This window comes from Pyrus communis, chromosome 5 (assembly GCF_041283825.1).
Source record: "Pyrus communis isolate YQ-2024b chromosome 5, ASM4128382v1, whole genome shotgun sequence".
Lineage (NCBI taxonomy): Eukaryota > Viridiplantae > Streptophyta > Magnoliopsida > Rosales > Rosaceae > Pyrus > Pyrus communis.
Window position 1 is genome coordinate 5747170 of NC_142569.1, and position 16342 is coordinate 5763511.

At 36.1% G+C, this 16342-nt stretch overlaps 1 protein-coding gene, 1 long non-coding RNA gene and 1 pseudogene across 3 annotated transcripts; 2 read left to right on the plus strand and 1 right to left on the minus strand.

Annotated features, from left to right (window-relative positions):
* Positions 1 to 910: 910 nt before the first annotated feature.
* Positions 911 to 2524, minus strand: LOC137724351 (berberine bridge enzyme-like 7). Its single transcript, XM_068463089.2, has one exon. The coding sequence runs from the start codon at positions 2513 to 2515 to the stop codon at positions 1142 to 1144; it is 1374 nt and encodes a 457-aa protein (XP_068319190.2). The 5' UTR covers positions 2516 to 2524; the 3' UTR covers positions 911 to 1141.
* A 9443-nt stretch (positions 2525 to 11967) lies between these two features.
* LOC137726605 (berberine bridge enzyme-like 17 pseudogene) lies at positions 11968 to 13916 on the plus strand (annotated as a pseudogene). The gene has a single exon (XR_015962350.1). The product of XR_015962350.1 is annotated as a berberine bridge enzyme-like 17 pseudogene (transcript).
* Positions 13917 to 14355: 439 nt separating this feature from the next.
* Positions 14356 to 16021, plus strand: LOC148696615 (uncharacterized). Its single transcript, XR_015962351.1, has 2 exons — positions 14356 to 15392; positions 15707 to 16021. It is a non-coding gene; the product is annotated as an uncharacterized LOC148696615 (long non-coding RNA).
* The last annotated feature ends 321 nt before the right edge of the window (positions 16022 to 16342 follow it).

Sequence of the window (16342 nt, forward strand, 5' to 3'; positions counted from 1 at the left end):
TGACGCATATTCTTCCTTGGCCATTTTCTTTTGGTGTATCCACTTTCAATTGATGATGAATATTTATGTTCATTTGAGGAACCTCGTAATTTTATTCTTCTTTGTTAGTTATTCCCCTTAACCAAAGCAAATTTTATCACCAAAAACAGTTAGAAATCTTCAAAAATTTGTTTGAGTCTAAACATTTAAGCTCAATCATGATTTTTCATTTCAAATTAAAACCTCTACACAAGGAGTTGATTTTGAATTGTTTAAGACCCAAAAAAACCAAAACCGAACCGAAAAAAATCAAACCGAATAAAAATCGAAAAAATTTAAACCGAACCAAATTGAAAATTCAGTTTGGTTTTTATTTTAGCAAAATACCGAACCAATTGGAACCATACCCACCCGTAATACAAACCGAGTGACATGACACATAAAGGAAGAGAGTGAGTGAGGACGGGTGAGAGGAAACAGGATAGAGAGAGTGGCTAGGGGTGAGAGTAGAGAGGATAGGGAGAAAGAAAGGAGGAAAATAAAAAAGAAAAAAAATTACGAAATAGATGGAGAGAAAGAGAAGGGAATTGCGCATGTGATGAGTGAAGGCTTGTGCATGTGACAATGTAGCAGTACATTGCGTGTTGGTTTTAATTTTATTTTTTATTTTTGCTTAGAAAATAACTTCATTAAAGGGGTCAAAAGAATAACACCAGAGTAGTCCACTACTTTCAATAATTAACTGTATTAATTTTCAATTTGTTTTAATGTCATAATTTTTTTATTAACAAGAATACAACATATTTTATTCATGAAAGGAGAAGATTTAAGATTAAAACAAAGTGAAGAACATGACTCCCGGTAAGAGGGCCCTTACACAAAAATGAAAGTTAATTAACAACTAATCCCAAATATTGCAAGAAACTGAAACTGATGAAGGATCCATTGAAGCCAATGAATCTAGTACTACAAAGATCATGTCAGAGATCAAAACTCTCAGAACTAATCAATTGTGTCATAGGAAACGCCATACTAACAAGAATTTTTAATTTCATAACTCCAATTGCTTGTATGTTTTTGCCCACTCCACCCTGTTGTATCCTTACCTACAAGTTTGTTGGTACATTACCAATGCAATCGACTTTATGATTCTCTGCAGCTCTTAAAGGGGAGGAATACTTTGTTCATGGTGGAAAAAATTATGGGGATCTACCATAGTTTTCACACGTACCAATCTATCAAAGTTACCCTTGAAATATTTGCTACCATAACGTCTAGCTGTTCGAAAGTTAGTCCGGTTGTGCGGATTGGCACCTATGTCAAGATCCCTATAGTTTTGCAAAGCCTCTCTTGGGTTCTGGGAGACATATGGAGCCATACTTTTGTACAACTTTCTTGACATGTGAATATTCCGCTTGATAGTCTCAATCTCTTCTTCCTTCCAAGAAATAAAGTACTGAACTGAAAACAGGTTTCCAGCTCTGTGAGGGAATGGAGTTCCTGATTCAGAAATCTCACTCATTCTTCCGCCGTAAGGGTTCAATTGCACTAACAAGTGATCTATCTTAATCAAATTTTTCCATAAAGATTTCCAACCATGTTTTGGAATTGGTTTTTTCACGTAGTCGGACTTACTTTTGAAGAAAATTACAGGAAAATTTGGCCTAGAAAGTAGAACTTCTAGGGGAGTTCCAACTGGGCAACCAGCCAAGAATACCATGGATTCTTCCCAACTCATTTCAAAGCAGTCTTTTTGCTGTAAACCCAACTCAGGGAAACTTTCATTCATCAATTGAAGAAGCTTGTCTGCTCGTCCCAGAAATTGACAAGTGAATATTGCTACCGCAGTCTTCGTGCCCTCTTGGGAGCCATTCTTGGTTTTTATTGCTGTTCTAATGAAGAGGTCTTCAGGGAGCTTAGGTGCAACGTATTGCCATCGATGAACCATATCCTTAGCGCCTTGTTCCAGCATCCTTTCTACCTGAAACACAGTTACTTTGGCTGGAACTGGAAGCAATTTGATCTTCCACGAAAGAATGACTCCAAAGCTTGCTCCACCACCTCCTCTAATGGCCCAAAATAGATCTTCTCCCATTGACTTTCGATCAAGGATTTCACCATTCACATTAACTAGTCTAGCATCTTCAATATTATCCACTGTAAGCCCATATTTTCTCAACAAAGGACCATACCCACCACCACTAAAGTGACCACCAATACCGACACTTGGACAAGATCCAGCTGCAAACCCATGAACCCTACTTTTCTTTCCAACTTCATAATAAAGTTCACCAATTGTAGCCCCTGACTGAACCCAAACCCTCCCTTCCGTCACATTAACATCAATGGATCGAAGATTGAACATGTCAAGAATGACAAAGGCGACATCCGATACATATGATAGACCCTCATAATCATGGCCACCACTTCGGATTCTAATCTGCAACCCGTGTTGTTTTGCGCAAATTACGGTTGCTTGCACATGGCGTTCGTGCTTGGCTGCTACAATAGCCAAAGGTTTTGGAGTATCAAGCATTGTGTATCTGCGGTTTTTAGTGTGTGCCAGCAAAACTTGGTGAAATGAGGTATTTTGTGGGATGTAAATGGCTTCCATGATAGGGTGGGTGGTGGACTGAAATTTTACAGCAAGGCATTGGAGGAAGTCATTGAGAATTTGTTGAGAATGTTTCGGAAGCGGTATGGGGGTGTATTTTAGATCAGGGATATCCTTTATTGGTGGATCAATAGATGCACAGAAAGGAGTGAGACAATAAACAGTGCTACTAAAGAGCAAAAAGAATGAGAGAACGAAGGGTATTGTTGCAGAGCTTTGTCCCTTCATTGTCTTGCAATTTTTTCTACTGCAGTATTTTCTTCTTGAGTTCTTGAAAGCATAATGTTTTTTTTTTTCCTTTTGATGAGAAAACGTATGTTTATGACCAATTAATTACAAAGTATGTTGCAGAGAAGTAATAATAACAAATAATATTCCGGCCTAAAAACTGTTTTCTTTTTCTCAAAACAATTAATTTAGAACGTTGCAAGTTCTTAAATAGAAACTAGTTGTTGCTCTAGAAAAGAAAAAAAAAAATGTCGTTACTATGTTTAAATTAATTTGTAAATTGAAATGTTGCAAGTCGATATGGTATCAGTAATTATATTTAGACGCACTAAGTTGATATTATTGTTGACACACTTTTTAATACAAGTGAGCCGTGGAAATGTACATGGGACTCATTTGTAATTATGTACAAGATAAGAGAAGTGAGTTAGCAATAGTGTTATTCTTGTGTGGCAAAGATGATGTCAATATAGCAATGTGGCTAATTAGTCGCAGAGACATTTGTGTTCCTCAATGTTGTACAACAGCAAAAGCTCTGCAGTCAAAAGAGAACTTCAGCAATCCTCCTAACCAAAGTCATTTAGTTAAGTTGTCTTGATGTCAAATTTATTATTTAACGATTTGCGATCAGTTGCAAAATCTATCTATTTTTCTTCTTTTTCTCGCATTGAAAATCAATTAATTGTTCCTATAAAAGAACAAAATCAGATTCATTAGTCGTGAAATTGCAAAATTAATTGCTTGAGACTTGCAATGTCATTATTAATTCAACGTTGAAGAGTGCAGAAAGAAAACGGATTCAAGGATTTTGAGAAATTGCAACGCACAAAAAAAAAAAAAAAAAAAAAAAACGGATTCAAGTATTTTAAACTTATTTGTACCGTAAAGTTTTGTTTAGGATGATATTAAATAATTCATTGTATAACGTTGTTAACAAATCTGACGAAAAACCGTAGCCGTCTAGAGAAAACCCAGGAAAATTCCTCTGCCATCGAGCCCTGCCTTTTGCTTTGGGGGTTGGGGGCAATCTGCTTGAAAATCATTCTTGGTCTCTTCCCTTTCAATTTCTGTTTATTCTATTTTGATGTTGAATTGTAACCGTGAAACACTTTAGTCATCATGATAATCGTCGTTTTTTGACCTACGCACACAATTAATACAAAGTTTTGAATTCAATTATCACATTTGATATAGAGTTGAAGCTGGAAGCCATGGAAGATGCCTAATTGCATTGGGATCAAGTTTAGTCACTACGACACTTGGGTTTAGCTGGTGTAGTGATATGACTTTCGGATGTCTGGAGGATGTGGTGCGGTGACATAATTTTATCCTCTTATTTTGTTTATATTTAATAATTTTCAACAATTGTCTTGGACTTTGGTTTGATTTGAGTTTACTAGTTTGATTTCTCTCTATAGGAGAGTTGCTTCATTTAATTTAATTTTTTTTTTTTTTTTTTGTGTGTGCTACCTCTTTTGGATCTAAGTGTAAAGGATAGAGCTATTTGATTAGCTGGATCTACTTCATTTGGTGTTCAGGGATTGTGGGGGCGGTTAGATGATGTGATTGATCCATTAGCATCGTACTCCATGTTCCAATTTATGGTTTGAGATTTTGTTCTCACATAATCTCCGTGTAATACGAAAATTAACAGTTTTATTGATCTATGTAATCGTGAGGTTTTCGATGAGTTCAGACGAGTGCTTGAAGTCTAATCATTACTTTCCGATTAGTGATGCTTTATTGTAATATTTTTATATCTAGTTTGCAAGGACTCTTTTGGGGCCGAGTTCTTCATGATAAATATTTGTAAAGGCCTTTATCAATGAATGAAATATCATACTTTTCTTAAAATAAAATAAAAAGTATTTTGAACTTTTTCAAAATAAAGGGAACGACATGTCACAAATATACCAGTTTTTGTTGAAGACTGTAATTCCACATCGAAAACTTGATAGAATAAATTGCAATTCATATTGAATGGTTTCACTCTTAATTGCATAATACTTTTTGTAATAAAATTCAACACATGTCAAGTTGTACAAATGGTTAAGTTTGTGAAAATACCATTATGATTTGTGATCAAACTGAATACTTGCCAGGTTATGCAGGTGTTTAGTGTTCCTTTTGTGATTTGTGAAATCTTAATAGTTATAGAGTATAGATAGGTCAGACTACAATTTGACATTGAATTTCTCATACATTTTTAGTAGTATGGCTGTGTTCTTTTTCTTCCAAGCTTTGTACTACGTGCATTAGTTTCAAAAAATTTACCTTGATTAAAAAAAATTGTTTCAAAACTTTTATTACTTATGCATGATCAGTTTTAAAGTCCAACACTTCTGCACGATCAATTGCAAAATTTTCTTCATTTTTGCAAAATCAGTTTCAAAATTTTCTGAACTTTTACAAGATCAGTTTCAAAATTTCAATACTTCCGTAATATCAGTTTCAAAGTTTTTAGCACTTATTGTTTCAAAATTCCAGCACTTCTTTAAGATAGTTATAAATTTTCAGTATTTGTGCAATATCACTTTCAAAAATTTTAGCACTTCTTGTCGCATCCCGGCCCGGGGCGGATCACTTCCCGGACCCGACTCCACCATCGTAGCACGATATTGTCCGCTTTGGGCTTACCATTCCCTCACGGTTTTATTTTTGGGAACTCACGAGCAACTTCCCAGTGGATCACCCATCATGGGATTGCTCTAGCCCTCTTCTCGCTTAACTTCGGAGTTCCTACGGAACCCGAAGCCAGTGAGCTCCCAAAAGGCCTCATGCTAGGTAGGGATAGGAATATACATATAAGGATCACTCCCCTGGACGATGTGGGATGTCACAATCCACCCCCCTTAGGGGCCCGACGTCCTCGTCGGCACACACGCGACCAGGGTTAGGCTCTGATACCAAATTGTCGCATCCCGACCCGGGGCGGATCACTTCCCCGGCTCGACTCCACCACCGTAGCACGATATTGTCCCCTTTGGGCTTACCATTCCCTCACGGTTTTATTTTTGGGAACTCACGAGCAACTTCCCAGTGGGTCACCCATCATAGGATTGCTCAAGCCCTCTTCTCGCTTAACTTCGGAATTCCTACGGAACCCGAAGCCAGTGAGCTCCCAAAAGGCCTCGTGCTAGGTAGGGATGAGAATATACATATAAGGATCACTCCCCTGAGCGATGTGGGATGTCACACTTCTACAACATTAGTTTCAAAATTTCAGCACTTTCACAAGATTAGTTTCAAATTTTTTAGTACTCATGCATGATCAGTTTCAAAATTTCAACGTTTCTACAAGATTAGTTTTAAAAATTCTAGAATTTATGCAATATCAGTTTCAAAATTCATGCATCCAAATCAATCAAAACTTCAAAATCAAATATTAAAAAAAAAAAAAAAAAAAAAAAAAAAAAAAGAGAATAAAAGAGAAAAAGAAAAAGAAATCCTAATCGTTCTTAGAAAAGAAACCACTTTTGAGTCTAAGGAATAACAGGAACAAGAAGAAGAAGAGCAGGGAGGAAGAAATAAGAGAGAAGAATAAGGAAGGACAAGGAGAGTGAGAAAGAGGGAGAGAAAGGAAGAAGGAGGGGTGGGGAGAGAGAGAGAGAGAGAGAGAGAGAGAGAGAGAGGTAAGAAGAAAAGGAACAGGGAGAGAGAAAATCACGAAGAAGACAAGGGAGGAGAGAGAAAGAACTCCTGCTATAGAGACTCATCTCTTAATTATACAAGGGTAAAATTATAAATGCAAAAACAATTGAAAAAACCAATCAGTTGTGACATCATGCCACATGGATAAGTTTTGTCCCCCTTTAAGATCAATAAAATTTTTTTGTCCTTCTCCAAAATATGGTCTTATAATTTGGATGTTTGTGTAATTGTTCCTTAATCTGATTCACGAGGGAATTAAATTTAAATGATTATAATAGTTAACTACAATAGGGGCTTAATTGTATGACTATATTGTTTTAACTGTCAGCATGGCAGGAAAAGCAATAGGGGCGAAAATTGCTATCATTAGGTGCAGATATAGTAACAGCCACAACACTTTTAGGGACAAATATCTTATTCGCTCCTCCTGGAATTTAAAGGCGAAAATTAACATATACAAATAAAACTACTACCTCTAATAATGAAGGAAAATAACACTTAATCCTCTATATATAAGGAAGAATACTGCTTTAATTCATTATCTTCTATCTTCATGATTACCCTTGTCTCTATAACTCTGTTAGTTCAGTAGTGCATAATATTGTTAAAGAATAGAAATAATTCGGTTTCATTGTATCCAAAAAATAAATTAGCAGTTCCCTTTACACACAAGTAATGAGAACAAATATTATCAAAGAGTAATACTAGGTAAACCAATTTTTTAGATCAGATTTGCAAATTATGTGATGTGTATAATGTACACAAATGTGTCTTGTAGCAACTCCCTTTCAATCTTTTGCTAGCCAAATAGCAATCCACTATACTTTCAAGAAACATGTTAGGTTGAGTCCGGCTCATTTGATCAATATTTTGAGAAATATTATGCTTCCTTGTTTCTTTCCGTTCTGGACACATTATTGCATTCCAATCTAGGTTTTTCTTGATGTGCAAGGATTTGAGTTACTTATCTTTGTGGAGTCGGGACGTTCGGTCATTCTCGTTCCCACATCTAGTCATTTACGTAACATTGTCAAAATAACTTCGAATATCATTGTATTCAAAAGACATATTAGTGGTCTCCTTTGTAAGTGGTTTCCTTTCCACACGCGTAATGAGACCAAGTTATACATATGTATATGTGTGTATATATCAAAGTCTGGTTGAGTCTAGCTCAATTCATGAAAGTCTGAGAAAGGGGTAATCTTGAGAGATTGAATTTTTAAACTAAATTTTGTAAACCGAATAATGTGGATGTTGATAATTGAGTTATTACTTAAGTATTGATTAACGTGCTTATTTTTCTATCGATGACACATTATTTGGTTTGTAAATTCAGTTTAAAAATTATCTTCCTAACATTATCCTCGAGAAATTATTGTGTTCCTAGTTGCTTTTGGTTTTGACACGTTATTGGTTTCCCATTTGGGTTTTTCTTGATGTGCAAGGATTTGAGTTACTTATTTTAGATGGTTTGGAATACGTACGTCATCTATGTATCCATCACATGCATGTTCTCCCATAATTATATCCACTAATATAATTCACGTGTGATGATATATGTGAGTTATACGTCCAAGCCCTTATATCTGAATTCATACTCAATAATGGCCATGGTAGTGTACGCCCAACAGGATCCTCTCCTGATCCTTTTGGTGAAGATTCTGGAGTTCCATTCATCGTACATTATGCGGTCAATTTTTATCAAGTATTATTTGTATTTAATTTTAAATAAAAATATTTAAAATAATTTATAACCTCACGATGTACGATAAACGAACATGATTGACGGATTTCCGAAATCCTCACAAAGAGGATCCAGCGAAAATACAGATGGAGTGCACGCAACCAAATGTATCAATCATTAATTGAGCGATAATATATAAATATAACACCAATTATTAAGTCCCAGCAAACCTACTGGTTTAAAGTTTTTTAAAAGAGTCAGTCAACCTTGTAATCCTATATACAAATTCGTGACATTATGTTTTTTACATTATTTTTTACGTATATTTTGTAAAGTATTTTAATGATCTAAACCGTTTATTTTTAAAAAGCCATTCATAGATCATCTTTGCAAACAATTATACAAATTCAAAATCATTAAGACATTCATTTGTATTGAAGAAAATAGACAAATATAGTTCAACAAAGAAACATAAACCCTTAATCCAATGGCATGGATTCATATTTGGATGTTTTTGGTAGACATGATTTTGAAGGAAGACCTAAAAGATAGATGACTCAGATTATTGAAATACATTACGGAGTATATCTTATAAAAATCGCGTGTCAAAAGTTGTGTGAAAATAATGGTGTCACGGATAATAACAGTATGCATGGATTTTTATATAACAAAATATAATGATGTAATCAATTTTATCTTAACGAAACTAAATTTTTATGTTACTTCTTTTAGAGGTACTGTCGCCTAACAAAATTTATATCTTTGATTAGCTAACAAGAAAAGTGCGACTTTCCAAAAGATTTGCTTGACAAAGAAAAAACCATCTAAAGATTTGGTCTTCAATTAGCCAACCAACCAAAGAACCAGGCAATCAAAGCAGTCGTCAAAATGATCACGTGTTATGACTACGCATATTAATTATGGACGTCCTTCATGTGTACTCGTTGATATCCGTTAGTTTTTCTCCAGTTCCAACCAACTATAAAACATGTAGCTATGCAGATAAGTACCACCTTTGCTGCCATGAGAGCGAATGCATCTGTAAAACCCAACCAAGTGCAGACAGACAAACTCTACCCAAGAAAAAGAAAGTCAAATATTTGGACTAAATGAATAATATTAGACCATATTAGAAGAAATCCGTGAATATTCAAGTAATAGTGAGATATATATATATATTTTTTTTTAAATATAAAATATGTGACAAGATTAGGGAACGACTAAGCAACATAAATTGAAAAAACAAAACGTATCTCCACACTCCACCAAATGACAATTAATAAACATTACAATGAAGAACAAACATGGGTTAAAAAATGAGTATAACTTTTCTATGACCAGTTTCAACACAACCTTTAAAACGAATTCCAACACCTTAACATGACCTAAACAGAATTACGCATACACAACCAACAAATAGATAAAAGCCTAATTCAGCCACCAAATTGCATTGTCACCGTCTGAAAAAACAAATTTTGATGGTGTTAATAGTTTAGGTGTCAAATTTATAAATGCTAAAGTATAAAAATGAGAATGCATCGGCGGCACTTACTCAAATTTGTAAATACTGAAATCTAAGAGTGAAAAACCAAAGTCTCGATTGTGAAGTGGGATGGGCATTGTCTAAAAGACAATGCCTATGAGTAAATTTTGGGTAATGCCAAATTTGCCAAAAATAGGGGTAACGCAACATATCTGTACCAAAATCACACTTAAGAATACTAGTAAATTTTGGGTAATTACAAATTCCCCAAAAATAGGTGTAACACAACATGTCTATACCAAAGTTACACTTAAGAATACCTCCCACAGAGATCACTTTAGAACACAGCAAAGTCATACAAAGTTTGTGAAAGTATCACAAATCCCACAATAAGTACAAAATTAAAATCTTAAAAAAATAAGAAAACTAATTAAAATAGTTTAAAATTTTTGAGTTCTAATAAAATAAAAAAAAAAAAATTGTTCTAAGTAAATAATATCAAAAGGAACTTAGTCGAGCAAAAATATTATTTTCGTTAAAATAAATATTTGTACTCATTCCCAGAGTCGTTTAAAAGCAAAAGAAAAGAAGACACCTACTTTAGCACTACAAGACGTGACGGGAAAGCAAACAAGATCATCTTTGATTGGTAAATAACAATTCCCCAAAAATGAACATCCATGTTATTTCGGCGGCTGCTTGCTTTATTGCCTGGGCCGAAAAACCATTGGACATGTAAAACAGGCACTCTTGTGGCGGAAGCGGCTGCTCGTAGAACACTTGTGCTCATCAACTGCTTAATCGGGAAGCATAAGATCCCTTGGAGGATTAAAACTATTTGCAATGAAATTTTGTGTTTAGTTAGTTTATTTTCTGAAATCTCCATTAACTAGCCACGTCTTTAGAACAAGTTCATCCGTTTTAGATAGATAAGGATAAGGCAAGGGCAAAGGCAGTGAAATTACTTTTACCATTCACTCTGAATAGTAATTGTATTTGTGCAAGTTCACCCGTTTGAGAAGAGGAAGAACAAGGATAATGACGATTACTATTCACATATATATATATATATATATATATATATATTGTATGCCTTACAAGGGTGTACTTAGTAAGTGAAAGACCTTAGGTTCGATTTTCACTAAAGACGAATTTGAACCATATTATTGCTAGCCCATTATGAGGTTAAGCCCACCTCTCCCTCTTAGTGTAGTTCGATTGGTCAAAAAAAAAAAAAAAGGATTACAAACAAGCATAATTAATTAAAAATAAAAGCGAATGAAGAATATGGTTGAATTTTGTAAGTTTGTTAAGTATGATTAATTTTAAGTGTGTTGTTAAAATATTTTGTATTTTTTTACCCTTGAATTAATACTGACCGTTGATTTTCAAAGTTATTTTAAATTAGATGAACAAGATTGTGCCACCTGGCACAACCTGTACTTTGGAAAAAAAAAAAATTTAACGTTGGAAATTTGACTGTCCCAATGAGAAGACCGTTGGAACTGGTGGCTCAAGGCATCATGGCTCAGCCGCGGGCTCAAGGCACAGCAATTATTGCAAGGGCAGTCCAACGGGCTGCTGCCCTTGATCCAATTGCCCTTCTCTTTTGGAACTGGTGGAGATGAATTTGTTAAATTGAGGGCAATTCAACCTAAATGTCCAAGCATTTAGAGAAACCAATTTTCCGCTGATGCCTTAGCTAATTTAGGTCATCACAAATCCTCGAATTGTATTCGGCTCGACTCTTTTCCTGCTTGTGCCCAACAAGCTCTTCAACTGGACCTATATCCTTTACTGATTGCCCTAGACGCTTTTCTATTTATGATTCTTCTCTTCATAAAACATAATTCAATCCCATATTTTACCAAACTACAAAACTAAAAAGAAAAGAATAATAATTTCACGGCCCTCTGTTACGATACTCAGATAAATAATAAATAAAAAAATAAAAAATAATAATAATAAAAAAACGAAGTTCATCTTGTACTAGTTTATAATCTTATTAACTATATATGATCCCAACTCTCAAGATACATATAGATTAAAAACAGAGAAAAGATTATTTTGCCGGGGACCATACGCTTTTATTTTTTGGGTGGGTCGACCATATATAATTATATATGGACGGGACCATAGTCTTTGTGCTTGTGTAGAAAAATAATTTGTGGCCAAATTGGCCGCACCCTCCTGTATTATTTGATTAAAAGTCAGATTCTCACACCAAACAAGTAACAGATAAACCTGAATTCTCCGCCACACATCAACTCCTTTGCTCAATGAAATTTGATTGATATTTTAATTACCATGCACAAACGGAGTCAAAGTTTGGTGCATTGGCTTCTTTATAATACTCCAAAGTCGTGTGTTTTGTCACACTGCCAGAAATCAACAATAATGAAGTTCCCAAGCTCTCCATTTCAACTCGCCATTCTCTCAATCCTTTCAGTCGTCACAGTTTCATGGGCAACTTCAGATCCACTTGTCAATATTGATGACTTTCTGCAATGCCTTTCTAAACAATCTCAGTCTACCAGCTCAGTCCATGCAGCCATTTACACCCCTCAAAACACCTCTTTTCAATCTGTTCTGTCGGACCGTATTAAAAACCGCAGATTTTCTACATCCACAACTCCAAAACCTTTGGCCATTGTAGCAGCCAAGCACGATTTCAATGTTCAAGCAACTGTTCTATGTGCAAAACAGCAAGGATTGCAAATCAGAATCCGAAGTGGTGGCCATGATTACGAGGGTCTGTCGTACGTGTCTCATGTACCCTTTATCATTCTTGACATGTTTCAACTCCAATCCGTTAATGTTAATGTTGGGGAGGAGACCGCTTGGGTTCAGTCCGGAGCTACCCTTGGCCAAATTTATTACAAAATTGCTGAGAAAAGCAACTTTCTAGGGTTTCCTGCTGGGGTTGGTCCAACGGTTGGTGCTGGTGGTCACTTTGGTGGCGGCGGGTATGGCCCTTTGATGCGTAAATATGGCCTTAGCATCGATAATATTATCGATGCTAAGATAGTTGTTGCAGATGGTAGAGTCCTTGATAGAAAATCAATGGGAGAAGATCTTTTCTGGGCTATTAGAGGAGGCGGTGGAGCTAGTTTCGGGGTCATTCTTTCGTGGAAGCTCAAGTTGGTTTCGGTTCCAGCTAAAGTGACTGTGTTCAACGTCTCAATAACCTTAGAGAAAGGGGCTACAGATGTCGTTTATAAGTGGCAATACGTAGCACCCCAGCTGCCTAAAGACCTCTTCATCAGAGTAAGGCCACTACAAGTGAACAGCACCGGGGGAAAGAAGACTGTGAAAGTATCATTCATTGGTCTTTTTTTGGGACGTACTAACAAGCTTCTTCCGTTGGTAAAGGAGCGCTTGCCCGAATTAGGTTTGCAACGAAGAGATTGTTTCGAAATGAGCTGGATTGAAAACAAAGTGTTCTTTGCTGATTACCCATTTGGAACTCCGATAACTGTTCTTCTCAACAGGACTAATGGACAACCAAGCTTCTTCAAAGCCAGGTCTGACTATGTGAAGAAACCGATTCCGAAACGAGTTATAGAATCCTTATGGAAGGAGATGATTAAGATAGACAATTTTTGGATGGACTGGAACCCGTACGGTGGAAGAATGGGCGAGATTTCTGAGTCGGCTACTCCGTCCCCTCACAGAGCAGGAAATCTATTTTTGATTCAATACTATGCGGTATGGGTAGAGGAAGGTGTTAAGGCAGCCAGCAAGTACCTTCAATTATCAAGAAAGTTTTTTGACCTGATGACTCCATATGTCTCCAAGAACCCAAGAGAGGCCTTCCAAAACTACCGGGATCTAGAAATTGGGGCTAATCTGGATAATCAGACTAACTTTCAGATTGCGAAGATTTATGGGAGTGAGTATTTTAAAGGTAATTTTGATAGACTGGTACGTGTGAAAACCATGGTTGATCCTCATAATTTTTTCAAGCATGAACAAAGTATCCCACCGATTTAGCTACGAGGCAGAACAATGAATTGCATGCAGTATGGTATGTCACGTTGTGCTCGATAATTACATTGATGTTTGTAATATTATTGATTCGATGTATTGTAAAGGAAGCCCCTGGTGTACAATTAGCTGGGGGTGGATTTGCTTAATTTACCTATATTCTGTAGCCCATTGGGGCATGGTCTACTGTGACTTGGAGACCTCGTTTTGTCTTAAGAAAAAGTAAAAAGAGAGGTTTAACAAAACACTCTCGGTATTGTTTACTTTTAATAAAAAATCATATTTATATATTTCCTTAATATTATTCATTATACCTTTAAAAATGACTTTTCATTAAAAATGAAGTTTTTTTTAACTTTTCGTTAGTTTTCTTAAAATAGATTCCATGATTGTTTAGCATTGGTCTTTTCCTTTTTTTTAAAACAGATGAGTTTGATAGTCTATCTAACAAAATAATTTTGTTAGAGTATCTCCAATAGATGACATGGTCTTCAACGCCACTCTTAGGATCATAAAGAAATATTGCCTTCAATGCGAATATCCATATAATATAAACCTAAATTTGAGGTTCAAACACATTTATACGATATTTTAATTAGGTGCTAATCACAGTTGGAATTGTAGTTCATGTTATATGGTTTAAATCACAACGGTTGGAACAATAATGGTAAAATTAATAAATAAATAAGGGAATTGTATTGGCACCTCAAAATTCTCACTTTACACTTCCAAACTTTTTATATTTAGAAAAAAAAATACAATTTGCTAGGAGTGTAGAATAAGATTTTTGAAGTGCCAATAACATTTCTCATAAATAAATATAGGATAAATTACATAAAATTATCTCAACTATTAGTCGAACTACAATTTCATACGTCATGTTTTAAACATTGCAATGTCATTCCTTAATTATAAATTTGTTACAATGTCAAACTTCTGATAAATTTTCTCAATTGACTGTTACTTGAAAAAAGGCAGCCATGGCCGAACCTCAGCGCACCACCTAGCTTTGTTTCTCACTCGACAAAGCCATGTCTAACCATCCAACAAGATCACCACCTGGAACTCCACCTCCGTTGACCCGTGCACCTGGCTCGAGGCGAACCGTTTTTTGGGTTCGATTTCAGGTCTGATCTGCCGAATCTGCAACACCAACTGGAGTTTGCAGACCTGAGCATGCAGAAGGTACAACAAACGACCCAACCCGGCCCGAATCAGAGGAATTTCCCGCAACACCAACTGGAGTTTGCCGAGGTTCCCTCCTCGCCTTCAACGACGTTTTCGAAACACCAACAAATGCATTGTAGAGAATCTTCGTCCTGTTATGTGACGGCGTTTTCTTCAGCAACTCACTCTGCGGCGGCGCGTCTTTGGGCGCGTCCAGAAAGAACCTCTCGATTCTCGAAGATCTTCGACCTCGCTTCCCACAACGCATTTGTCACCGGCGACTGGTACATTCCCCGCCAGAGGCTAATAGGCTTCCGAGTAGAACCGTTGGACCCATCTTGGGCCAGAGGCGGGTTTTCTTATGGAAGGAGATGATTAAGATAGACAATTTTTGGATGGACTGGAACCCGTACGGTGGAAGAATGGGCGAGATTTCTGAGTCGGCTACTCCGTCCCCTCACAGAGCTGGAAATCTATTTTTGATTCAATACTATGCGGTATGGGTAGAGGAAGGTGTTAAGGCAGCCAGCAAGTACCTTCAATTATCAAGAAAGTTTTTTGACCTGATGACTCCATATGTCTCCAAGAACCCAAGAGAGGCCTTCCAAAACTACCGGAGAGAGCAAGTAGCAAGAAGCGAGAGTGTCAAGTAACAACCAAGAGAGCAAGTAGCAACCAAGAGAGCAAGTAGCAAGAAGCGAGAGTGTCAAGTAAGAAGTAAGAAGAAGCAACAAAGCTTCTAAGAGTGTTTGAGTGTTTCCTCTTGTACTAAGTTTGTGAGTGAATAAAAACCTTGTGTAATACTTTGAGAATTATTTCTTTCTCTTGCTTATCAATTCTGCTGCGTTACATTCTTCTTTGTGAGATAAACATCTCCAGAGTACTGAAGCATTTTTTAAACCCCAACAGAGAGGCCTTCCAAAACTACCGGGATCTAGAAATTGGGGCTAATCTGGATAATCAGACTAACTTTCAGATTGCGAAGATTTATGGGAGCAAGTATTTTAAAGGTAATTTTGATAGACTGGTACGTGTGAAAACCATGGTTGATCCTCATAATTTTTTCAAGCATGAACAAAGTATCCCACCGGTTTAGCTACGAGACAGAACGGAAGGTTTGACAATGAATTACATGCAGTATGGTATGTCACGTCGTGCTCGATAATTACATTCATGTTTGTAATATTATTGATTCGATGTATTGTAAAGGAAGCCCCTGGTGTACAATTAGCCTATTGGGGCATGGTCTACTTTGACTTGGAGACCTCGTTTTGTCTCAAGAAAAAATAAAAGAGATGTTTAACAAAACACTCCTGGTACTGTTTACTTTTAACGAAAAATCACATTTATACATTTTCTTGGTATTATTCACTATACTTTTAAAAATGAATTTTCATTAAAAGTGAAGTTTTTTTTTTTACTTTCGCTAGTTTTTCTAAAATGAATTCCAAGATTGTTTAGCATTGGTCTTTTCTTTTCCTTTTCCCTTTTTAAACAGATGAGTTTCATAGTCCATCTAACAAAATAATTTTGTTAGAGTATCCAATAG